At 41.9% G+C, this 26443-nt stretch overlaps 1 protein-coding gene across 1 annotated transcript in view; it reads right to left on the bottom strand.

Annotated features, from left to right (window-relative positions):
* Nucleotides 1-26443, bottom strand: part of TRPM6 (transient receptor potential cation channel subfamily M member 6) — a 314173-nt gene that overhangs the window by 66388 nt on the left and 221342 nt on the right. The window contains exons 35-36 of the mRNA XM_069763300.1: nucleotides 17328-17410; nucleotides 16013-16218 (exon numbers count right to left, since the gene is read on the bottom strand). Coding sequence (XP_069619401.1) covers nucleotides 16013-16218; nucleotides 17328-17410 — 289 coding nt within the window. The remainder of the gene's footprint in view (nucleotides 1-16012; nucleotides 16219-17327; nucleotides 17411-26443) is intronic.

Below are 26443 nucleotides of genomic sequence, written 5' to 3'. Positions count from 1 at the left end.
AGTGGGGGTAGTGTACATTTGGAAAATGGCATCTACAAGTTGAGGGGGGATGTGAAAAGCAAGAAGTGTTTCTCGAAGGAATATCCAGTCCACCCTGTCAAAGGCCTTTTCAGCGTCTGTTCCCAGTAGGACGAGTGGGGTTTTCCGTATTTTTGCGTACTGAATAAGGTGAAGAATTCTAGCTGTATTGTCCCTTCCCTCACGTCCTATCACGAAGCCCGATTGATTGAGAGAAATGAGTTGTGGCATGAGCTCCGCCAATCTCCCCGCAATAAGACTGGCATAAATTTTTAGATCAACATTGAGTAGGGAGATAGGCCTATAGCTTCCACAGCATTCTGGGTCTTTACCTTCTTTATGAAGAAGAGAAATGTGGGCTTCTAGTGACTGAGAAGGGAAAGGATTCCCACCCAGGACTGCGTTACAGACGTTCAGGAGGTACGGGCCTAAGATATCAGCAAAGGTTTTGTAATAGATTTTAGGGAGCCCATCTGGGCCAGGGACCTTCCCCCTACCCCCCCCAGACAGGGTGGACTGGAGGTCAGAGAGGTCGAAGGGTCTGAGTAGGCAATCTTGCTGGAGGTTGGTTAGTGTAGGGAGGTGTAAGGAGGATAAGAAAGCTTGGACATGGGATCTCCTCTGATTTTTATCTTCTGTTGTGTCATTATGTCGGAGTTGGTATAGGTCTTTATAGAAGGACAGAAAGGAGTCGGTGATTTGATTATAATGCTGGAGGACTTTGCCATCTTTAGATTTGATTCTGTGGATAAATGTACGGGTTTGGCGTTTTTTGATCAGCGAGATCATGAGTTTAGAGGCTTTGTCTCCGTGAGCAAAGATTTTGTTTTTCCAGGATAGATAATGTTTGGAAGACTGTGTGTTGAGGAGGTCCCTGAGAGATTGGCGTTTCTCGGTGAGTTGGGTGAGTGTAGTTTGAGAGAGTTCCTTTTTGTGTTGGGTATCCAGAGCTACGATATCATTGTATAAGGCAAGGATTTTTGATTTCTTTTGTTTGTTTAGGAAAGAGGCAATTGAAATAAAAACCCCTCGGATTGTGGCCTTATGTGCTTCCCATAACACGGGAGGAGTTATGTCTGGAGAAGCGTTAATATTGAAAAACTCTTGAAGCGACTCACGGATACGGTTTTTGAATTCCTCGCTATGTAGTATAGACTCGTTGAGCCTCCATGAGTTGAAACTAGAGTATGGTTTGTGAAATTCTAATTTAGTCAGTACCACAGAGTGGTCCGAGTGTATGGCAGGGATTATTTCAGCTTTTAATGTGGAAGGTAGAATGGATCTGGATACCAGTATGTAGTCAAGGCGGTGATAGGAATTATGGGGATGCGAGTAATATGTGAAATCAATATCAGAAGGGTGCAGATATCTCCAGGCATCGATCAGCTCTAATGAATGAATGGTTGATTTAAGGCGCGCCAAATCTTTCAGAGAAATAGAGCTTTTTTTTGTAGATGTGTCCAGAGATGGATCTAGAGCGACATTCAGATCACCCCCTAGGATGACTACACCTTCCTGGAATGTACGTAGGAGGGATAAGGCTTTGCGAAGCCATTTAAGGTGGCGTTTGTTGGGGGCATATAGACTGCCTAGGGTCACCATGTTACCGGCTATAAGCCCCTTGATGAAAACGTAACGGCCTTCAGGATCAATCTTGCTGTCTAGGAGGAGGAAGGGGACATCCCTAGCAAGGGCTATTGAGACGCCTCTAGATCCTTTTTGGGGGGAGCTAGCGTGGAACCATCTGTCAAAGAAGCATTTCTCAAAGGAAGGGGTCTTGTCGGGGATGAAATGGGTCTCTTGCAAGAGTAGTATATCGTAGCCTGATTTTTTGAAGAAGGCAAGTGTTTGTGACCTTGGGATTGGGGAGTTTAGACCGTGTGAGTTGTGTGAAATAATCTGAAAAGACTTACGGTTTACCGTCATGGTGGAAGTGATTGAAGGCAAGTTGGATGAGGATGAGACTCGACCATCGGATCCAGAGGAGGGAAAAGAAGGAGAGGGGTGGGAGAGATGGATGAGAAAGAGGGGGTTAGAATGGTAGATACACAGTAGTAAAAAAACCATTGACGTAGAGCATGAGGGTAGATAACCTTAAGTGAGGGGGAAAACATTGCAATTTTAACATCTAGGGAGGGAGAAAAAAGGGGATCAAGTAAAAGGGAGTTATAATTAGCTTCATGGTATAGGAGGCTAAGACTCCTAAATTGGCGGTGATAACGCTGCACAAGTATTTAACTTTATGGGCTAGTGATAAATGTCACAAAGCCCTTGAAACCATAAAGAACGTAGAGAAGTAGGTAAACAAAAAAGAAAAACGTTAGTGATTCTCCATTGTTCATCCGCCAGGATCATCTTCCTCGTCCCTAGGTGGCGTGCCTTTTGAAGAGCGACGTTTTGATCTTGAGGATTTCAGGGTAGATGCGTCTTGCCACGAAGGGGGGATGGGGAGAGATTTCAGACGGTGGGCCTCACAAGAAGTTTCTAGGACAAGCGGTTGGTCGAGTTGAATCTCCAAGGCTTCGCAGACAGATTTAATATCGGCGGTAGATTTAATAAGAAATTTCCGATCTTTTGCGGATATGGAGATACCAAAGGGGAAGAGCCAGCGATATGGATAATGCCTTTGTTGAAGGATTGAGGTGAGAGGTCTTAAAAGGCGTCTTTTATAGAGCGTGGAGGCAGAGAGGTCTTGGAAAATTTGGATTGGGGTTCCTCCAAAAGTGATAGAGTCTGCTTCTCTGGCTCTTTTCAGAAGTAGGTCTTTTGTTCTGAAGTCGAGGAAACGACATAAGACATCTCGAGGAGCTTCGTCGGGCTTCGGTTTGGGCCTCAGTGCTCTGTGGACTCTCACCATATCAAGTTCTGATGAGTCTGAGGAAGTAAGGATTGAGTGAAAAATTTCAGTGACGGTGGAAATCAAGGCATCTGGAAGTATGGACTCGGGGACACCTTTGAGTCTCAGATTGTTCCTTCTTTCCCTATTTTCATGGTCTTCCAGTATGGTATATATCTTATTGATGTGGTCCTCATGCCGTTTATGGCAAGTTAGATTGGAGTTAGAGCTTTGGACTATTTCCGCATGGGAGGCCTCTATCGCTTCAATTCTGTGTCCCAGTTGGCTGAGGTCTTGCTTGATGGTAGAGAGATCTCTGCTTATGGGTTCTAATGTTTTGCCTAGAATCCTTTTAATAAATGATCTCGTTACCAGATCACCCTTGTCCTGGTCGTCATTGTCTCCGTCGCTCTCTCGTTCGGATTCTGAGTAAGTTTCTGGATCTTTCCCTATTGAGTGAGAGGATTTAGCAGAGTTGGATGTGTTGCCTTGCTTTTTCAGGAATTTATCCATGTCTGCAAGAGGTTTGGAGCTGGTGGACTTTAACCCCGATCTCGTCAGCTTTTGTGAGGGTTTCACCATCATGCTTGAGGTGTGCAGCAAATAATGAGAACTCCCAGATCACCCTCAGTTTCTCCCAGGTGTGGGTTTACATCTTATGGGGGTTGGTGAGGAACCAAGGAAGAGAGATTAGGTGAAGCTTAAAATTGGCTTTTATAGGGAGCTAGTAACACATCCACAGTTATCGTGCCAACCTAATGGATGTTAATCAGGTGGGTATGGGGCAGCAGGAGATAAGGTGTACTTGTGGTCTGTATATAAAGAGTTAACTCAGCACAAGAAGTAGCTTTCTGTTTATGTTTAATCAGGTACTGTTGCCCTCAGCGTCCACATTAAACTGTTCCAGTCCAGCAAGAGTTAAACAATTGGGTATGGGGCAGCAGGAGATGAAGTGTGTTTATGGGTTGCAGACTTGAAGCGATCCCAACATGAGGTGCAGTCCCTGCACTGCACACACCCTCCACAGCCAGACAGAGCCTCTTATCTGTCACGGGGGTTGTTTTCACTCTATGTGGCTAATTATTTTTCGTGGGAATCAGGAGCAGAGCAGCCTGTTGCTGCTTTTTTAAGCTGTGTGCAATTTTGTTGCTTGGTACGTAAATTGTTCTTTTAGTCTATAAACTTCTGACAACATGTCTCCGAATTTCCAAGCACTAAATTTTGTATTTATTTTCCTGACAAAGAAAAATGGTCAAAATTAAAAAAAGAAAAAAAAACAAAAAACCAGTGCTTTCAGACCTGAAATAATGCAAAGAAAACAAGTTCATAATCATTTAGAAACAACAATACTAATGTTTTAACTCAGGATGAGTTCAAAAATCAACATTTTGTGGAATAACCATGATTTTTTAATCACAGCTTTCATGCGTTTTGGCATGCTTTCCACCAGTCTTTCACACTTCTTCTGGCGCAAAAATGTAAGCAGTTCTTCTTTGTTTGATGGCTTGTGGCTATCCAACATCCTTTTCCTTTTAAACATTTTTATTACATTTTGTGCATGTAGACATTAACACTATAGATCATCATAGAAAAGAAAAAACAGGAACAGTAGAACTTATAAAGACATTGAGCAAAGGCAAAAGAGAGAGGAAAAGTAGAAAAAAAAAAGAGAATAAAAAGTTACAGTAATTATGTTGCCTACAGTCAAAACTAGATCTCAAAAGTTAGTCTTCACTGCTTCCAGTCAGCTGCAGCCAGCACTGAAGTCCACAAAAAGAAAAGGTCCCAATCTGTCTCGTTGTTTCCAGCCATTCCAGAGGTTTTCAATGGGGTTCAGGTCTGGAGATTGGGCTGCCCATGACAGGGTTTTGATGTGATCTCTTAATTTTTGCCAGAGCTGTACATAGTTTTTTTTTACATGAATTGTATTCATTTTTGCATCAACTAATTTGAGAAAAAAATGAAGATTTTGGAATTAAATTTATATTATTAATCTTAGTTTAATGTTATGTTCTATAAAACTCTGTTTAGTTACAGTGGCATGTAAAAGTTTGGGCACCCCTGGTCAATATTACTGTTATTGTGAACAATTAAGCAAGTTAAAGATGAAATGATCTTTAAAAGGCCGAAAGTTAAATATGACACATAAGCAAAAGTATGGGCACCCTGCATGACTAGTACCTAGTAGCACCCCCTTCTGAATGTATCACAGCTTGTAAGCACTTTTTGCAGCCAGTCAAGAGTCTTTCAATTCTTGTTTGAGGGATTTTCATCCATTCTTACTAGGAACATTTTTGCAGTTATGGGAGATTCCTGGGTCGTTTTGCAAGCACTGCTATTTTAAGGTATAGCCACAAATTTTCAATGATGCTCAGATCAGGGGATTGTGATGGTCATTCTAAACCTTCAGTTTACTCCTTTTGATATAGTCTATTGTGGATTTTGATGTGTGGTTCTGCTTTTTTACAGATGGTGTTATGTTTGCATCAAGAATTTGTTGAAATTTCATTGAATCCATTCTTCCTTCTAACCATGAAATGCTCCTTGTGCCATTTGCTGCAGCACAACGCTAAAGCACAATTGATCCACCCCAATGCTTAATGGTTAGCAAGATGTTCTTTTCCTGAAAATTTTGTGCCTTTTTTTTCTACACACATACCTTTGATAATTGTGGCCAAAGAGTTCCTTTTTAACCTCATCAGTCCACAGGACTGGTTTAAAAAAAATGCATTAGGCTTTTGTGGAGACATGAGGGTCAGTGAGTGCTCTTGTCCGCTTTCCTGGCTGTCTTTAGAAAGACCGCATTGAACCAGGGCTTATCCCACTGAACACTTGTACTCCTTTCCCATGGGCAGAATACTAAAACAACACAGGGTGGAGGTAACACAGTGTGGCAATACTTTATTGAACCACCAATAGACAATAACATATAGTACAGTTCCAGCAAGTACATAAGATTGTGCAAATGACAAAGTCTCACCCTTCCGGTGGCTTGCCGGGAATTAGAACAACTGTGACTTTGGGGCTTCTAGGGCCAACTACACCAACTAGTAGCAGCACCCTGCTTTTGGATTTTGGCAGACACCCACAGAGAGGAGGTAGCGGCAAGCTTAGGAAGCGGACAGTACATTGATGACCGGATTGTACCAACCTAGGTTCTCAAATCATCTCCATGGGTTCAGTTATGGGCAATGAATCAAATCTGTATTCCTCCTGTTGAAGCCATGATTCCTTGGCTGTTTTCTTCTAGAGTCTCTGGAAACAGAGACAGATCCCCCTTTTATAGTCCGCACTCCACAGCTCTTATTTAGGCATTTTTCCACAGGATTTTGGGAAGGTGGGAGGAGGTAGTCTCTTACTGTTCGAATGTTCAATTGACCTGCATATTTTGGTCTTTTAATGTTTGCAGAATAACCATTTGCATGGACTGACATAATGAGTAATCAACACAATAACAAACATCGATTGTTCAATTAACCTGCATCTTGTTTCTCCAAGGATAGGAGAACAATAAGCTGCAAGGACTGATACAATAGCTAGTCAGCAACCGCTCAAACATATATTCAACCTACCATAAGTCAATATTCAGTCTCATAGTTCATGTCCCTCGACCTACTGAATTCTATGACTAACATAATTAAGAATAAGCGCGATGTCATTACAGCTTATTTAGATGTTATTTTGCATATTTCTGTTGCTAAATTCTATGAGGAGGACGCAGGAGAGGTTTTCTTCTGATGAATCTTCCAAGAAGGCCATATTTGTGCAGGAGTCTCTGCACAGTAGAACAATATACCACAACTCCAAAGTCTGCTAAATCTTCCTGAAAGTATTTTTCCATCAATATTGCCATGTGAGGGCTTCTTTATGCGAGACGAGTTGTACTATTGAACAACACCATTGATTTTACCATATTGTGCACTCGAAAATGTAAAAAAAAATTCAATTCAAAGTGCGAAATGAAATTGCAAAAAAAGTGCAATTCCACAACGTTTTTTTGGATTTTTTCTTTTACCATGTTCATCAAATGCTAAAACCGACCTGCATTTATGATTCTCCAGGTCATGACGAGTTTGCAGACACCAAACATATGTAGGTTGATGAAAAAAAAATCCAAAATTTATTTGAAAAAAAAATTGCATCATTTTCCTAGACCCGTAGCGTCTCCAATTTTTGTGATCTGGGGCTGGGTAGGTCTTATTTTTGCGTACCAAGCTGACATTTTTAACGATACCATTTTGGTGTGGATATGATCTTTTGTTCGTGCCGTTATTGCATTTTAACGTAATGTTGCGGTGACCAAAAAAAGGAATTCTGGCGTTTTGACTTTTTTTTTGCTACGTCGTTTAATGATTGGATTTATTTTTTTTATATATTGATAGATTGGGCAATTCTGAATGCAGCGATACCAAATATGTTTTATTTTGATTGGGGCGAAAGGGGGGTGATTTGAACTTTTATATTTTTAATATTTTAAAAACTTTTTTTTTTTACTTTTCACTTGCTTCAATAGTGTTCATGGGAGACTAGAAGCTGAGGTAATCTGATCGCCTCTGCTACCCACAGGCGATCATCAGATCACCTGTGTGTTGCAGAAATGCTCACTTGCTATGTGTGCCAACCGCTTGGACGACGCTCATAGCAATCCGGCAATGACAACCACAGGGGTCTCCTGCAGACCTTCGGTTGTCATGTCAACCCGCGGTCATGTGACATAGGAGCCGATGGGTCGGATTAGTGATGCACTTCGGAAGAGATCACATTTAGGCTATGTGCACACGTTCAGGATTTCTCCCAGAAAATTCCTGAGAAAAACCGGACATTTTCTGCAAGAAATCCGCAAGAAATCTGCATGCGGTTTTGCCGCGTTTTTTTCCAGACATTTCCCAATGCATTTTGTAGTGGGAAATCCGCGAAAAAAACGCAAAATTAATGAACATGCTGCGGTTTTTACCGTGATGCGTTTTTTTTCGTGGAAAAAAACGCATCATGTGCACAAAACATGCGGAATTCACATTCTAAATGATGGGATGCTTATTGTATGCGTTTTTTGCGGTTTTGTAGCGTTTTTATCAGGAAAAAACGCAAAAAAACGCAAAAAAAACGCAGCGTGTGCACACAGCCTAAATGCCGCTGTCAGAGATTGACAGCAGTATTCAATGGGTTAACAGCCACAGGTGGATCACGATTCCACTCGCGGCTGTTAGTGGCACATGTCAGCTGTTCAAAACCCCCCGGTCACTCTATATGCCCCCTGTGCTGCTGGCAGGCATATGGTCCCCCTGGTCACTATATGCCCCCCTGTGCTGCTGGCAGACACATGGACCCCCCAGTCACTATATGCCCCCTGTGCTGCTTGGCATGCACATGATAAAATAACAAACACTTAACTCCCCTTCCGATGATTGCTCCATGCTCCCAGCTCCCCCATGGCTCTTCCTGTGTCTGTGCAGACATCCGATCATGTGACATGTCATCACTGTGTGCCCAGGTCACATGATCCAATGCCCGGGAAACAGGAAACGCAACCGAGGAGCTGGGAACACGGAGCCAAATTTGGGGGTGCATCTTAGGCTGCCATCACACTATCAGTATGTGATCAGTATTTTACATCAGTATTTGTAAGCCAAAACCAGGAGTGGAACAAATAGAGGAAAAGTATAATAGAAACATATGCACCACTTCTGCATTTATCACCCACTCCTGGTTTTGGCTTACAAATACTGAGGTAAAATACTGATCAAATACTGAACGTGTGACGGCAGCCTTATAATCAGGTGCATCTTATAAAGCGAAAAATGCGGTACATAGTTACACAATTAAAAAAAAAAGACACATGTCCATCAAGGCAAATCGAGAAATTAGTGGGGATGCTGAATGAAGGGAAGGAGCATAAGTACAGGTGTAATACACGAACCAATATGCCCTGCAAGAGCAAACTTTTCTGTTCCCAAGTTTGCATCAAGTGGATCAACATTCAAGAATTTTAACCATTTACATCATTATTGATGTTATTTTCTTCTAAGAAAAAAATCTAAACTTTTTCTGTAACCATCAACAGTTCACGCAGTGATCACCTGAGGTAGGCTGTTCCATAGGTTAACAATACTAATTCTAAAGAAGGTTTGTCTCTCATTGAGTTCCACAATCGAACAGATCATAGTCCGTTTCTTGCTTTCCTTCCCAGAACCATAGCGTTAAAGGGTATGTTTCCCTTTCCACATCCAAATTTTGAAATTGTTGTATACTTTAATAGTGTCTCTAGGTGGAGCTACCTTAAGGGTTAGGGGACCCATATTTTCTGGATAGAGGCCGCAGAGGTGCATATCCTTTGGATCTGCCACATATGTCGGAAGCCTAAAAAAGGCTTAAGTTGGTTTTCCTACATTAACCCCTTCATGACCCAGCCTATTTTGACCTTAAAGACCTTGCCGTTTTTTGCAATTCTGACCAGTGTCCCTTTATGAGGTAATAACTCAGGAACGCTTCAACGGATCCTAGCGGTTCTGAGATTGTTTTTTCGTGACATATTGGGCTTCATGTTAGTGGTAAATTTAGGTCAATAAATTCTGCGTTTATTTGTGATAAAAACGGAAATTTGGCGAAAATTTTGAAAATTTCGCAATTTTCACATTTTGAATTTTTATTCTGTTAAACCAGTGAGATATGTGACACAAAATAGTTAATAAATAACATTTACCACATGTTTACTTTACATCAGCACAATTTTGGAAACAAAATTTTTTTTTGTTAGGAAGTTATAAGGGTTAAAATTTGACCAGCGATTTGTCATTTTTACAACGAAATTTACAAAACCATTTTTTTTAGGGACCACCTCACATTTGAAGTCAGTTTGAGGGGTCTATATGGCTGAAAATACCCAAAAGTGACACCATTCTAAAAACTGCACCCCTCAAGGTACTCAAAACCACATTCAAGAAGTTTATTAACCCTTCAGGTGCTTCACAGCAGCAGAAGCAACATGGAAGGAAAAAATGAACATTTAACTTTTTAGTCACAAAAATTATCTTTTAGCAACAATTTTTTTATTTTCCCAATGGTAAAAGGAGAAACTGAACCACGAAATTTGTTGTCCAATTTGTCCTGAGTACGCTGATACCTCATATGTGGGGGTAAACCACTGTTTGGGCGCACGGCAGGGCTTGGAAGGGAAGGAGCGCCATTTGACTTTTTGAATCAAAAATTGGCTTCCACTCTTTAGCGGACACCATGTCACGTTTGGAGAGCCCCCGTGTGCCTAAAAATTGGAGCTCCCCCACAAGTGACCACATTTTGGAAACTAGACGCCCCAAGGAACTTATCTAGATGCATAGTGAGCACTTTGAACCCCCAGGTGCTTCACAAATTGATCCGTAAAAATGAAAAAGTACTTTTTTTTTCACAAAAAAATTCTTTTAGCCTCAATTTTTTCATTTTCACATGGGCAACAGGATAAAATGGATCCTAAAATGTGTTGGGCAATTTCTCCTGAGTACACCAATACCTCACATGTGGGGGTAAACCACTGTTTGGGCACATGGTAAGGCTCGGAAGGGAAGGAGCGCCATTTGACTTTTTGAATGAAAAATTATTTCCATCGTTAGCGGACACCATGTCGCGTTTGGATAGCTCCTGTGTGCCTAAACATTGGCGCTCCCCCACAAGTGACCCCATTTTGGAAACTAGACCCCCCAAGTAACTTATCTAGATGCATATTGAGCACTTTAAACCCCCAGGTGCTTCACAGAAGTTTATAACGCAGAGCCATGAAAATAAAAAATAATTTTTCTTTCCTCAAAAATGATTTTTTAGCCTGGAATTTCCTATTTTGCCAAGGATAATAGGACAAACTGGACAACAATATTTGGGGTCCAATTTCTCCTGAGTACGCCGATACCCCATATGTGGGGGTAAACCACTGTTTGGGCGCACGGCAGGGCTCGGAAGGGATGGCACGCCATTTGGCTTTTTAAATGGAAAATTAGCTCCAATCATTAGCGGACACCATGTCACGTTTGGAGAGCCCCTGTGTGCCTAAACATTGGAGATCCCCCAGAAATGACACCATTTTGGAAACTAGACCCCCAAAGGAACTAATCTAGATGTGTGGTGAGGACTTTGAACCCCCAAGTGCTTCACAGAAGTTTATAACGCAGAGCCATGAAAATAAAAATAAAAAATTATTTTCTCAAAAATGATCTTTTAGCCTGCAATTTTTTATTTTCCCAAGGGTAACAGGAGAAATTTGACCCCAAAAGTTGTTGTCCAGTTTCTCCTGAGTACGCTGATACCCCATATGTGGGGGTAAATCACTGTTTGGGCACATGCCGGGGCTCGGAAGTGAAGTAGTGACGTTTTGAAATGCAGACTTTGATGGAATGCTCTGTGGGCATCACGTTGCGTTTGCAGAGCCCCTGATGTGGCTTAACAGTAGAAACCCCCAACAAGTGACCCCATTTTGGAAACTAGACCCCCAAAGGAACTTATCTAGATGTGTGGTGAGCACTTTGAACCCCCAAGTGCTTCATAGAAGTTTATAATGCAGAGCCGTGAAAATAATAAATACGTTTTCTTTCCTCAAAAATAATTATTTAGCCCAGAATTTTTTATTTTCCCAAGGGTTACAGAAGAAATTGGACCCCAAACGTTGTTGTCCAGTTTCTCCTGAGTACGCTGATACCCCATATGTGGGGGTAAACCACTGTTTGGGCACATGCCGAGGCTCGGAAGTGAAGTAGTGACGTTTTGAAATGCAGACTTTGATGGAATGCTCTGTGGGCGTCACGTTGCGTTTGCAGAGCCCCTGATGTGGCTTAACAGTAGAAACCCCCCACAAGTGACCGCATTTTGGAAACTAGACCCCGAAAGGAACTTATCTAGATGTGTGGTGAGCACTTTGAACCCCCAAGCGCTTCATAGAAGTTTATAATGCAGAGCCGTGAAAATAATAAATACGTTTTCTTTCCTCAAAAATAATTATTTAGCCCAGAATTTTTTAATTTTCCCAAGGGTAACAGGAGAAATTTGACCTCAATATTTGTTGTCCAGTTTCTCCTGAGTACGCTGATACCCCATGAGTGGGGGTAAACCACTGTTTGGGCACACGTCGGGGCTCAGAAGGGAAGTAGTGACTTTTGAAATGCAGACTTTGATGGAATGGTCTGCGGGTGTCACGTTGCGTTTGCAGAGCCCCTGGTGTGCCTAAACAGTAGAAACCCCCACAAGTGACCCCATTTTAGAAACTAGACCCCCCAAGGAACTTATCTAGATATGTGGTGAGCACTTTGAACCCCCAAGTGCTTCACAGACGTTTACAACGCAGAGCCGTGAAAATAAAAAATCATTTTTCTTTCCTCAAAAATGATGTTTTAGCAAGCATTTTTTTTGATTCACAAGGGTAACAGGAGAAACTGGACCCCAGTAATTGTTGCGCAGTTTGTCCTGAGTATGCTGGTACCCCATATGTGGGGTAAACCACTGTTTGGGCACACGTCAGGGCTCGGAAGTGAGGGAGCACCATTTGACTTTTTGAATACGAGATTGGCTGGAATCAATGGTGGCGCCATGTTGCGTTTGGAGACCCCTGATGTGCCTAAACAGTGGTAACCCCTCAATTCTAACTCCAACACTAACCCCAACACACCCCTAACCCTAATCCCAACTGTAGCCATAACCCTAATCACAACCCTAACCGCAACACACCCCTAACCACAACCCTAATTCCAACCCTAACCCTAAGGCTATGTGCCCACGTTGCGGATTCGTGTGAGATATTTCCGCACCATTTTTGAAAAATCGGCGGGTAAAAGGCACTGCGTTTTACCTGCGGATTTTCCGCGGATTTCCAGTGTTTTTTGTGCGGATTTCACCTGCGGATTCCTATTGAGGAACAGGTGTAAAACGCTGCAGAATCCGCACAAAGAATTGACATGCTGCGGAAAATACAACGCAGCGTTTCCGCGCGGTATTTTCCGCACCATGGGCACAGCGGATTTGGTTTTTCATATGTTTACATGGTACTGTAAACCTGATGGAACACTGCTGCGAATCCGCAGCGGCCAATCCGCAGCCAAATCCGCACAGTGTGCACATAGCCTAATTCTAAAGGTATGTGCACACGCTGCGGAAAACGCTGCGGATCCGCAGCAGTTTCCCATGAGTTTACAGTTCAATGTAAACCTACGGGAAACAAAAATCGCTGTACACATGCTGCGGAAAAACTGCACGGAAACGCAGCGGTTTACATTCCGCAGCATGTCACTTCTTTGTGCGGATTCCGCAGCGGTTTTACAACTGCTCCAATAGAAAATCGCAGTTGTAAAACCGCAGTGAAATGCGCAGAAAAACCGCAGTAAATCCGCCATAAATCCGCAGCGGTTTAGCACTGCGGATTTATCAAATCCGCAGCGGAAAAATCCGCAGAGGACCAGAATACGTGTGCACATACCGAAACCCTAACCCTAGCCCTAACCCTAACCCTACCCCTAACCCTACCCCTAACCCTAACCCTACCCCTAACCCTATTCTAACATTAGTGGAAAAAAAAAAATTCTTTATTTTTTTATTGTCCCTACCTATGGGGGTGACAAAGGGGGAGGGTCATTTATTATTTTTTTTATTTTGATCACTGAGATATAATCTATCTCAGTGATCAAAATGCACTTTGGAACGAATCTGCCGGCCGGCAGAATCGGCGGGCGCACTGCGCATGCGCCCGCCATTTTGGAAGATGGCGGCGCCCAGGGAGAAGACGGACGGGACCCCGGCTGGATCGGTAAGTATGATGGGGTGGGGGGGGACCACGGCGGGGGGGATCGGAGCACGGGGGGGGGAATCGGAGAGCGGGAGTGGTGGAACGGAGCACGGGGGGCGTGGAACGGAGCACGGGGGGGCTGGAATGGAGCACGGGGGGGTGGAACGGAGCACCGGGGGGGGGTGGATCGGAGTGGAGGGGGGGTGATTGGAGCACGGGGGGGTGATTGGAGCACGGGGGGAGCGGACAAGAGCACGGGCGGGAGCGGAGCACTGGACCGAGGGGAGCCGGAGCAGTGTACCGGCCAGATCGGAGGGCTGGGGGGGCGATCGGTGGGGTGGGGCGGGGGCACATTAGTATTTCCAGCCATGGCCGATGATATCTCAGCATCGGCCATGGCTGGATTGTAATATTTCACCCGTTATAATAGGTGAAATATTACAAATCGCTCTGATTGGCAGTTTCACTTTCAACAGCCAATCAGAGCGATCGTAGCCACGAGGGGGTGAAGCCACCCCCCCTGGGCTAAACTACCACTCCCCCTATCCCTGCAGATCGGGTGAAATGGGAGTTAACCCTTTCACCCGGCCTGCAGAGACGCGATCTTTCCATGACGCCACATAGGCGTCATGGGTCGGATTGGCACCGACTTTCATGACGCCTACGTGGCGTCAAAGGTCGGGAAGGGGTTAAAGTGGAAATCAATGTTTCTGGCCAGTGACTGACATATATAGTGACTTGAAAAAGTATTCATACACCGTAAATTTTTCCACATTTTTCAAGTGACAACCACACGCTAAAATGTATTTTATTTGCATTTTATGTGATATACCAACACAAAATAGCAAGTATTTGTGAAGTCTTAAGGAAATGATACATGGTTCTCTATTTTAAAAATATAAATCTAAAAACTGGGATTGCACTTATATTTAGCCCCCACAGGACAACTATTAGGCCAGAGTCATACTACCGTATAACACAGCCGAGTGCTATGTGATAAAACATCGCATAGCACTCAGCCCAGTGTTAAACTATGGGGCAGTTCACATGCTGCGATTGGCAGTGAGACTCGGCTAACTCACACCCACACAAGTCTATGGGTGCGAGTGAGAAATCGAACTGCACTCGGATATCACCCGAGTGCACTGTGATATACGCCGACAGCATAAGAGATGGAGAAATTACTTTCTCCATTTCCTCCGCAGCTGTGCTCTGATCCTGTCATGTGAGAGGATAGGAGCATTGTAGCATGACACTCAGCTCACACTTGCAGCAGAGCAGGAGCCGAGGGTCATTAGCATATTGCATCTGATGCTCTACGCTGGTGAGACTCAAGCCTTAGTCGAATACTCAATGTGGACGGTGTTTTGTGCAGATATGACCAAAGCTGAATTTTTTTTTAGAGGTAAATGCAAACTTTATGTGTGGTGCAAAACTAAAAACAGCACATCATCCTGAAAACACCATCCCCACGGTCAAACGTGGTGGTGTCAGCATTATGCTGTTTGAATTGTCTTCTTCAGTAGGGACAGGCAAGCTGGTCACAGTAGATAAAAAAATTGGCTAGAGTTAAATACAGGGAAATCCTGGAGGAAAACCTGTTAGAGACTGCAGGACTTGAGACTGGGGTGTAAGTTCACCTTGCAGAGGTACCACAACACAAAAACTGAAATCAGAGCTACAATGGAATGGTTTAGATCAAACCATATTAATGCGTGTGAATGGCCCAGTCTCAGTCCAGACCTAAATCTTGTTGAGAATCTGCGGCAAGACTTGAAAATTGCTGTTCACAGACGTCTCCACCCAATCTTACTGAGCTGGAACTGGTTTGCAAAGGAGACTAGGCTAAAAATTAATCTTGTAGATGTACAAAGCTGGAAGAGACATACCCCAAAAGACTTGCAGCAGTAATCAGGGGGGCTGAATACAAATGCACATCACAATTTTCAGATTTATATTTTTAATATATTTAGAAAGCCATGTATCATTTCTGTTACACTTCACAAATACTTGCTACATTGCGTTGGTGTATCACATAAAATCAACTTAAGTTTGTGAGTGTAATGTGAAAAAATGGGGAAAAGTTACCTGGTATGAATACTTTTTCAAGTCACTGTAGATGGAACATACATCTAATTTCCAAGAAATACCAGGTGTGATTCTCAGCAAGGACAGTCTACGGTTCATGGTAACAACTGTCTCTGTTATAAAAAAATATAGTTAGAAATATTCCTTGGTTTGTAGATTTGTAAGGTTTTAATTGTCAGCATTGAAAGCAAAATCTGATTTTTCGAAAAAATTTGATGTTCCAGTAAAATACAATAATTTCTTTTCTTTTTTCTAAGACGTGATTCTCACTACCTTTCATGTGCTCGCTTTATCTTCTATTCATATGCTAACCTCACCTTGAAGGTCAAGAACAAGTAGTTCTCCCCTGGTATATTCATAGGTCCAGTGAGAAAATGACAGCAGTGCCTCCTCCAGTAAAGTGGTGGGGGTGATTTCATCTCCATTGTTGTTATTGTATTTTCGGAATTCTCCCGTCATGTATTTTTCTATTGTCAACCATTGATTAGCTGAATGACAATAGATCAAGAAAACTTCTAGGAACCTGGAAGGAAAAACAAATATAAAGTCATTGAAGTCCATTTCTATAAAAAGAATAATACATATACCTCTATGTATATACATACAGTCCTGGCAAAAATTAAGAGACCACTGCAAAATGTTCAGTTTGTCTGATTTTTCTCTTTATAGGTATATTTTTGAGTAAAATGTAAATTGTTCATTTATTCTATAAACTTTTGACATGTCTCCTAATTCCCAGGCAATACTGTATGTTTTTTTTTTTGACAAAGAAAAATGGTCAAAATTAAATAAAAAACCCAGACCTCAAAAAATGCAATGAAAACAAGCTCATAATAATTTAGAAACAACAATACTAATGTTTTAACTTAGGAAGAGTTCAGAAATCAATATTTTGTGGAATAACCATGATTTTTAAAAACAGCTTTCATGCGTCTTGGCATGCTATCCACCAGTCTTTCACACTGGTTCTGGCGCAAAAATGTAAGCAGTTCTTCTACAGCCCCACCTTAAGTGGCCCAATAGAGTGCATGCTCGACCTCTGCTCCATTCGCTGTCAATAGGTCTACTCAATAGCCAAGCACAGCACTGTCTGTGGGAGTGCCAGAGTAAGCAGTAAATGGAGTGGAGGTCAAGCAAGTTTCATCTCCCTCCACTCAACAAGAAGCTGAGGAGCCCCTTTCCTGGGGTTTTACAGCCCCGGTCTTGCGATCATTGGGAATCCTACCATTTGGACCCCCCAGCGATAAACAAGTTATCCACTAGGGGATAACTTGTGATTTGGGGAATAACCCTTTAAACTTTTTTTGACAAAGTCATCTGCTCTACTTTATCTTTGGATGGTGTATTAGAGTATATTTGCCACAGTTGGATTTTTCCAAGCCAGTCCTGTTGGCAGAACCACAAAAGGATGTTGACTTATAAAACCACATCAAAAGTAGTTGTTTTGTGATTGTTCCTGCCCCTTTGGGAGCATTCTCGGACAATTCTGAGGAAAGGGTTTAAATGTCCCATGTTTTATGTTGGCAAGTATTTCAACATTCTAAAAGTCCCCATGAACATCTCCCTGTCCCAATCTCACAAAGCAAATCGTTTATTACCTACAAGCTGCGTAATTAAGTATTGCATTTTTACCTTAGTGTGTAGGGAATACTGTTCGGTTTCATTTGATTGAAGGTGAAAATCAACTTCTGTGCAGCCCTCTGTTGCTGAATTTCCTACATGATGTAAGGCATGCATATTAACTTTAATGGTTTTCATTAGTCTCTGTTTAGATGAGACCCTTTGCTATTTCTGTATCCCTTCTAGCCTGGATATAGACCTGACTATTACACCTGTAGTGCACAAGGCTGGATGGAGCTGCCGCATGATACAACATAGGAAAAGGGAATGTACGTAAAGCAGCTGACAATACCCTATAGAATGATAGCAATTAGTAGTGTAATTAGGATTCCCACTCGATGCAGAAAACCAGGGCACCCATATGACATGAAATATTATCCCTCTAGAAATTACACCGCTACTTTTTCTTGTGTACCAAGTGCAGTAAGTATTTATAGATGTCTATTTGTAGCACATACAATTCATTCAGAGGCGGAAGAAAAACGAAATTAAATCTTACTTCATCAATCCAGCGCAAAAAAACAAAACCAAGAGATCAGCCCATGCAAAAGTAAGAAGATAAAGATATGTAAATTACTATTGCATTGGAGATCAAAAGTGATCAAAAAGGGGTTGCCGGATTTACAAACCTAATTGCCAACGCTATTGGGTAGTAGTGAACTCATTTGGTCATGACCTTCATATTTACACCTCATGCGACCTCCTCACCCCATCACTCCCTGAGGAAGCTTGTGTGAAACGCGCGCTGGAGTGAGCGGCGGCGGCAGCGACCTCCACAACATGAACCCCTGTCAGTAATTTGATCTGAAAATTCTTTGTGGTCTCACACTGTAACCTTCTTTAGGCTATGTGCACACGTTCAGGATTTCTCGCAGAAAATTCCTGAGAAAACCGGACATTTTCTGCAAGAAATCCGCAAGAAAACCGCATGCGTTTTTGCTGCGATTTTGCCGCATTTTTGATGCGGTTTTGACACGTTTTTTTCCGAACACTTCCCAATGCATTTAGTAGTAGGAAATCCGCAAAAAATCCGCAAAATTAATGAACATGCTGCGGTTTTTACCGCGATGCGTTTTTATTGGCGGAAAAAAACGCAACATGTGCACAAAACATGCGGAATTCATTCTAAATGATGGGATGCTTATTGTATGCAATTTTTTTGCGGTTTTATAGCGTTTTTATCGGGGAAAAAACGCGAAAAAAAAGTGCAACGTGTGCACACAGCCTAAATGTAATCATTTTTTTGCACAATTCCTACTGTAATCTCTGTACTTTCTGGAGATTCCCATTATGATGCATTTACTCTTATGGTATGTATGGTTTAGTAACCTATGTGTGCACTGTACTTTATATACATAGCTCTGGCAAAAATTAAGAGACCACTGCAAAATATTCAGTTTGTCTGATTTTTCTCTTTATAGGTATATTTTTGAGTAAAATGTAAATTGTTCATTTATTCTATAAACTTCTGACAACATGTCTCAGAATTTCCAAGCAATAATTTTTCTATTTTTTTTCTGACAAAGAAAAATGGTGAAAATTAAAAAAACAAAAAAAACAAAAACAAAAAAAACCCAGTGCTTTCTGACCTCTATTAATAATGCAAAGAAAAAAAGTTCATAATCATTCAGAAACAACAATACTAATGTTTTAACTCAGGAAGAGTTCAGAAATCAATATTTTGTGGAATAACCATGATTTTTAATCACAGCTTTCATGTGTCTTGGCATGCTTTCCACCAGTCTTTCACACGGCTTCTAGCGCAAAAATGTAAGCAATTCTTCCTTGTTTGATGGCTTGTGACTATCCATCATCCTCTTGGTTACATTCCAGAGGTTTTCAATGGGGTTCAGGTCTGGAGATTGGGCTGCCCATGACAGGGTTTTGATGTGGTGGTCTCTTAATTTTTGACAGAGCTATATATCTTAATGGTATGAGTTTCTGATTAATCCTCTCTATGCACTTGCACCTTTTATCTTCATCTGCCTTCCTGTATTGTCTCATCTGGTTCATGCTGCTGATGCTGTTCCGCCTCATCTTTTAATATATTTTTGGTGTGTTTTATTATATCTTGTAATTATATGTTTTTTAAATTAGTCTCATAATTTTGGTGTCTTTAATAAAATTATGAATTTGTTGATTAATATTGGATTATTTATTTCTGTATACAGTACTTGAAGTAGTTTTTTTGCTTATATAATAGTGAACTCATGGTCTGGGTGTTCTCTTGAAGGGGTTGTCCACTACTAAGACAACCCTTTCTGAATTATTATATTTCCCCTTTGTAAAATAACAACACTTCTACTCACCTTCTATGCCGGCGCCAATCCAGCGGTGTCGGCACTGCCTCTCCCAGGGATCGCGTAACATTGTTATGTCACGCGATCCCTGTGGCCAATCAGCGTTTGCTTCACGCTTTCTACCCTCGGGTATATCACGTACAGTACATCTGGAGAAAGAGAGGGAGCAGAAGCTCTTACTTCATCTGGATGTATGCGATTTGTCCAAAGGTGAGGAGAGTGAAGCCAAAGTAGATTGGCCACAAGGATCGCGTGACCTAATGTCAAGCAATCCCTGCGAAATCCAGTGCCGACACAGCTGGAAAGGCGTCAGCCTTGAATGTGAGTATAAAAGCTATTTCTTTACATAGTGATTGAGAAGGGGTTGTCCGAGTAGGTGGACAATCTCTTTAAGGGCCCTCATCTCTTGGCTAGAGTGGGGGTGGCTACAAGGACATGTCTCTTCTTGCAATAAAAAGACAACCCACTGACTTGCATGAGCACTGCGCAATGCTTTTTTCCCCTGTGGTGGCACTGCAGAACTAAACAGGCTCTGTCAGGTTTACACATATATTTTAGCTGATCGGTGCAAGTCTCTGCAGGGGGAAACATTTGTAAACTGCTTTTTAAAAAAGGCCAAGATTTCTCTGATATCAATTTATGGCATATTAAACAGTGCTGAAATGTAGATGTCCAAAAGTATTTAGTCACTCAAATGATCTTTATTGAGCTCTTAATCTAAATCTACAGGTATTAATATGCCGTTGGCCTCCACTTTGCAGCTATAACAGCTCCCACACTTCTGGGAAGACTTTCTATAAGATTTTGAAGTATCTACGGTAATTTTTTCCCCATTAATCCCTTAGTAACCAGGCCAAATTTTTTGAAATGTGACCTTTGTCACTTTATGGGGTAATAACTATGGAACCCTTCAACGTAACCCAGTGATTTTGAGATTGATTTAATGGCACATCATAATGTATGATAATGGTAGATTTAGGTCAATATGTTTTGTGCTTACTTAAAAAAATATTACAAATTTGACAAAAATGTAAAATAAAGTGCAATTTTCAAACTTTGAATAGTTATCCCTTTAGTCCAAATAGTCATACCACAGAAAAGCATGAATAAATAACTTTTCCCTTATGTCGGCTTTACATCAGCACCATTTGTAAAATGTTATTTTATTTTGTTAGCATTTCAGGAGGTTTAAAAATGTAGCAGCCATTTTTCATTTATTCAAATTTACAAAAAATTTTTTTTTAAGGACCTATCCAGATTTGAAGTGACTTTGGGGGTCCTATATATTGGAAAACAATTTTACACACTGCACCCCTAGACATATAGAAAACTGCTGTCAGGTAGTTTATTAACCCTTCAGGTGATTTTTAGGAATTAATGCAAAGTGGCATAACAGAAACGGAAAAGTGTATTTTTACCACCTAAATGTCACTAACTTCTGAACAGGTCACTATAGCTCGCAGACTCTATGGCCGTTATTTGGCTGTGAATTGCCATGGCAAACATCTGGACCACACAATCATGATCTCTGGGTGACGATGAGGTTAAACCGGAAGCCCCCACACTTTTAACCATTTATATGATGTAGTCAATTTTGACAGCAGCATCTAAGGGGTTAAACAGATATGGACGGTGCCAACACTGATCGTGGCTGACCCAGTAAGTTGTCAGCTATAGTGGACATCCGATAGCTACTGGATTGTTACCTGTGTGGGGATGCAATTCTCTCACATCTCAGGTCAGTAAAAAGACATATTGGAGGTCATTAAGGGGTTAATACAGAAAAGCATTTGTGAGGTCAGACACTGATGCTGTAAACATAAGGATAAATGACCTCGGAGAGATCAAAACATCCAACACCGCGGAGACACCATCACGTGTTTCTCAACGCAGTGATCCAGAACACTGCTCCCATCCCTTATGGGAAATATGCAAATGCATGTAGAAAAGCCGCAGAGACACCATCACGTGTTTCTCTGACACTGATGCTGCGCATGATAACCTGACTTGCAATCCATGTTTTAGTTCAGGGTTCCCCAACTCCGGTCTTCAAGAGCCACCAACAGGTCATGTTTTCAGGATTTCCTTAGTATTGCACACGTGATAATTGCATCACCTGGACAGGCAAGAATTCCATCAACTGGGTAATGCAAAGGAAATCCTGAAAACATGACCTGTTGGTGGCTCTTAAGGACCGGAGTTGGGGAAAACTGTTCTAGTTCATCCCATTGGTGTTCAGGGGGCTAGGTGTCCTGGCTGTTTGCCAATCAGTCAAGTTCTTTCACAACAAACTCAACCAATCTTGCCTTTGCTTTGACACTAGAGCACAGCCAGGAAACATATATGAACCATCCCAAACTGTTCCCACAAAGTTCAAAGCGTACAAATGTCCAAAATGTCTTGACATGCTAAAGCATTAGAATTTCCCCTGACTAGAAATAAGGGGTCAAAGTTAACCCCTGAAAAAAACAACCTCGTAGCATTTTGCTTCCTCCACCAAATTTTAAAGTGGATATACAGTAGCTTGCAAAAGTATTTACTCCCTTGGCTTTTTACCCATTTTGTTAAATATTTAAACACCGGTTATAAGGTTTGTAATTTGTGTGTGATGCATCAGCACTAAAAATAGTCTAAGTTGCTGAAGTGAGAAAAATATAGGCATAAATTAAAAATATGGGATCAAATCTAATATATAAAGCTGAATGTGTGTGTGTATGTGTGTATGTGTGTATGTATGTCCGGGATTGGCATCTGCACCGTCGCAGCTACAGCCACAAAATTTTGCACAGTCAAACGTCTGGACCCCGAGAGCGTCATAGGCTATGTTGTGAGGTGAAATTTTAACCCCGTGCTTTCCAATTCACCAAACAATTTTGCCCCTATCTACATAATGGGGAAAGAGTGAAAGGAAAAGTGTCGGAGGCGTCGCAGCTACAGCCACAAAATTTTGCACAGTCACACGTCTGGACCTCGAGAGCGTCATAGGCTATGTTGTCAGGTGAGATTTTTACCCCGCACTTTCCAATTCACCAAATAATTTTGCCCCTATCTACATAATGGGGAAAAGTGAAAGGAAAAGTGTTGGAGGCAAATTGACAGCTGCCAGATGTGAACAAGAGCGATGGCGCCAAAGAGTATATACTGTACAGTTGCTAAGGTGGGGCCCCGACATGGGATACTCACCACACACGGGGATATGAACACACAAAATGGGCCACACACTACCACGTGCTTGAACACATATACCACCCTCAGCATACATTTCACCACACATACACGAACCTCGCCACATAAAAGTCGAAACACAAAAGTCACCACTCAAAACTCGCCACGCGCAAAACTCACCACATGCAAAAACTAGGCTCACGCAAAACTCGCCACAAGTGCAAAACTCACCTCATGGAAAACTCGCCACACGCAAAACTTGCACATGCGGAAAAATTGCCACATGCACAAAAGTTGCAACACATGCAAAAGTTGCCTCACACAAAACTTGCACATACTCAAAAGGCACCACACATAAAACTCGCCATGCGCAAAACTCGCCATGTACAAAACTTGCTGCACACAACTTGCTACACTAACCTGTCACATGCAACTCGACACACAAAAAGTTGCTACACGCATGTTGCCACACAAAACTCATCTCACAAAAGTCGCTACATGCATGTCGCCACACGAAACTCAACACACACAACTTGACACATGAAACTCGCCCTAAAACACACACAAGTCTGGTATTATCCTTCAAAAATAAAAATCTGATTAATAAGCAGACAAACTACAAGAGCAACAAATGTACCATATAGGAAATACGGCAGCTGTCAGTCACATGACCTGTCTATTATGTGTATGTGTGAGCTAATATATACTGCCAAGGGGAGGGCTTCCTGTTGGCTGGGGATTTATCAGGCTGCCAATTTAGCTTACAAATGCTGAGGTAAGAATACTGAGCAAATAACGTGTGAACGAGGTCTAATACAGGAGGAGATGACACACAGGTATATACTATATACAGGAGGAGATGACACACAGATATATACTATATACAGGAGAGATGACACACAGGTATATACTATATAGAGGAGGAGATGACATACAGGTACATACTATATACAGGAGGAGATGACATACAGGTATAAACTATATACAGGAGATGACACACAGGTATATACTATATACAGGAGCAGATGACCTACAAGTATGTACTATATACAGGAGGAGATGACATACAGGTATATGCTATATATAGAAGATGACATACAGGTATATACTATATACAGGAGGAGATGACACAGATATATACTATATACAGGAGGAGATGACATACAGGTATATGCTATATATAGAAGGAGATGACATACAGGTATATACTATATATAGAAGATGACATACAGGTATATACTATATACAGGGGAGATGACACACAGCAGGTATATACTATATACAGGGGAGATGACATACAGGTATATACTATATACAGGAGATGACATACAGGTGTATACTATATATAAGGGAGATGCAAACATGAATATACTGAGGTGAAAATGAGGGGTGTGAGGTGAAATTGAAAAGGTGTGAGTGCAAAATGAGAGGAGCGAGGGAAAATAGTGGAGTGATCGGAAAATGACAGATGTGAGGTCAAAATGACAAGTGTTAGGGGGGAATGAGAGGAGTGAGGGAGAAAATGAGAGGTGTGGGGGAGAAAATGAGAGATGTGAGGGGGAAAATGAAAGATGTGATTGGGAAAATGAGAGGTGTGATGTGAAAATAAGAGAAGTGAGGTGCTATAACTAACCACAGATATTTACTATGCCCAGGCAACGCCGGGCTCTTCAGCTAGTAACTTAATATTGGCATGTGAATATATATTCACCCCTTTTGCTTTGAAGCCCCTAAAAATTTCTGGTGCACCGAAGGGTCACATCATCTGTCAGTACATACACACCTTTTCTGAAAGGTCACAGAGGCTGCAGCACCATTAAGCAATAGGTATTACTAACTGAACACCACCATGAAGATAAAATAGATCTCCAGACAAGTCAGGGACAAGTTGTTGAGAAGTACAAGTTAGGGTTTGGTTATAAAAAAAATATCCTAACATCTGAGGATCTCTCAGAGCATCAAATGCATTATGATTAAATGGAGGGAAAATGGTACCACAACAAACCTGCCAAGAGAGGGCCACCTACCAAAACACTCAGCCTGAGCAAGGAGGGCATTTATCAGACAGACAGCAAAGAGACCAAAGGTAACTCTGAAGCAGCTGCAGAGTTCCCAAGCAGAGACTGGATTATCCGTTGATACGACCACAATAAGCCATATACTCCATTGAGGCTGCCTTTATAGAAGAGGGAGCAGAAAAAAGCATTTACTTACACAACGAAATTGTAAGGCTCATTTTGTGTTTGCCAAAGACATGTGAGAGACTTCCCTAATCTATGGAGGAAGTTGCTGCGGTCAGATGAGACCAAAATGTAACTTTTTCACCAACAATGTAAAAGCTATGTCCTGAGCCAAGCCAACACAGCTCATCACCCCAAGTACACCATCCCCCACAGTGAAGCATAGCGGTGGCAGCATCATGCTGTGGGGATGTTTTTCAGTAGCAGGGACAGGGAAAATGGTCTGAGTCAAGAGGAAGATGGATAGTGCAAAATACAGGGCTATTCGTGAGCAAAACCTGTTTCAGTCTGTCAGTGATTTGCCAAGTACACCATCCCCAAAGTGAAACATAGTGGTGGCAGCATCATGCTGTGGGTATGTTTTTCAGTAGCAGGGACAGGGAAAATGGACTGGGTCAAGGGGAAGATGGATGGTGCAAAATACAGGGCTATTCGTGAGCAAAACCTGTTTCAGTCTGTCAGTGATTTGCCAAGTACACCATCCCCAAAGTGAAACATAGTGGTGGCAGCATCATGCTGTGGGTATGTTTTTCAGTAGCAGGGACAGGGAAAATGGACTGGGTCAAGGGGAAGATGGATGGTGCAAAATACAGGGCTATTCGTGAGCAAAACCTGTTTCAGTCTGTCAGTGATTTGAGACTGGGACGGAGGTTCACCTTCCAACAAGGCAATGACCCAAAGCATACTGCTAAAACAACACTTAAGTGGATTAAAGTGAAACGTGTAAATTATTTGGAGTGGCAGAGACCTTAACTCAATTGAGAATCAGTGGTCAGACTTAAAGATTACTATTCACCAGATGAAACCATCTAACTTGAAGGAGCTAGAGCAGGACAAAAATCTCAGTGGCAAGATGTGGAAAACTCAGAGAGACTTATTCAAAAGAGACTTGCAGCTGTAATTGCTGCAAAAGGAGGTTCTACAAAGTACTGACTTTAGGGGGAGTGAATAGTTATGCACACTGAAGTTTTCAGTTATTTTATCCTATTTTTGGTTTGTTTCACAAGAAAACGAAAATCAAAATCTTCACAGTTGTAGGCAAGTTCTTTACATGAACTAATACAAACCTTCCAAAAAAAAACAGTGACATTTCAGGTTGTGAGGTAGCAAAATACAAAAACAAAAAGCCAAGGAGGTGTGAATTTTTCACAAGCCACTTTACTTCAGTCAGGCAGGTTACATTCTTCTGGCATTGTAAAAACTCAATCTATAAGACTGCCAGATGAAGAAGCGTGATTTGTCATTCGATAGAACGGCTCCGCTGCTCCAAAGGCAGTGAACTTTACACTTTACATTACTCCATACCACACTTGACATTGTGCTATGTGATGTAAGGCGTGTATGCAGCTGCTTGGTCACAGAAAACCATGCTATAAAGCTCCCGGTACACACGTGCAGATGCTACAGCCAGAGGAGGTTTAGA

This window comes from Ranitomeya imitator, chromosome 1 (assembly GCF_032444005.1).
Source record: "Ranitomeya imitator isolate aRanImi1 chromosome 1, aRanImi1.pri, whole genome shotgun sequence".
In the NCBI taxonomy this organism is placed as follows: Eukaryota; Metazoa; Chordata; class Amphibia; order Anura; family Dendrobatidae; genus Ranitomeya; species Ranitomeya imitator.
The sequence above is the reverse complement of the archived record's forward strand: the minus strand, read 5'-3'. Positions and strand labels throughout refer to the sequence as shown.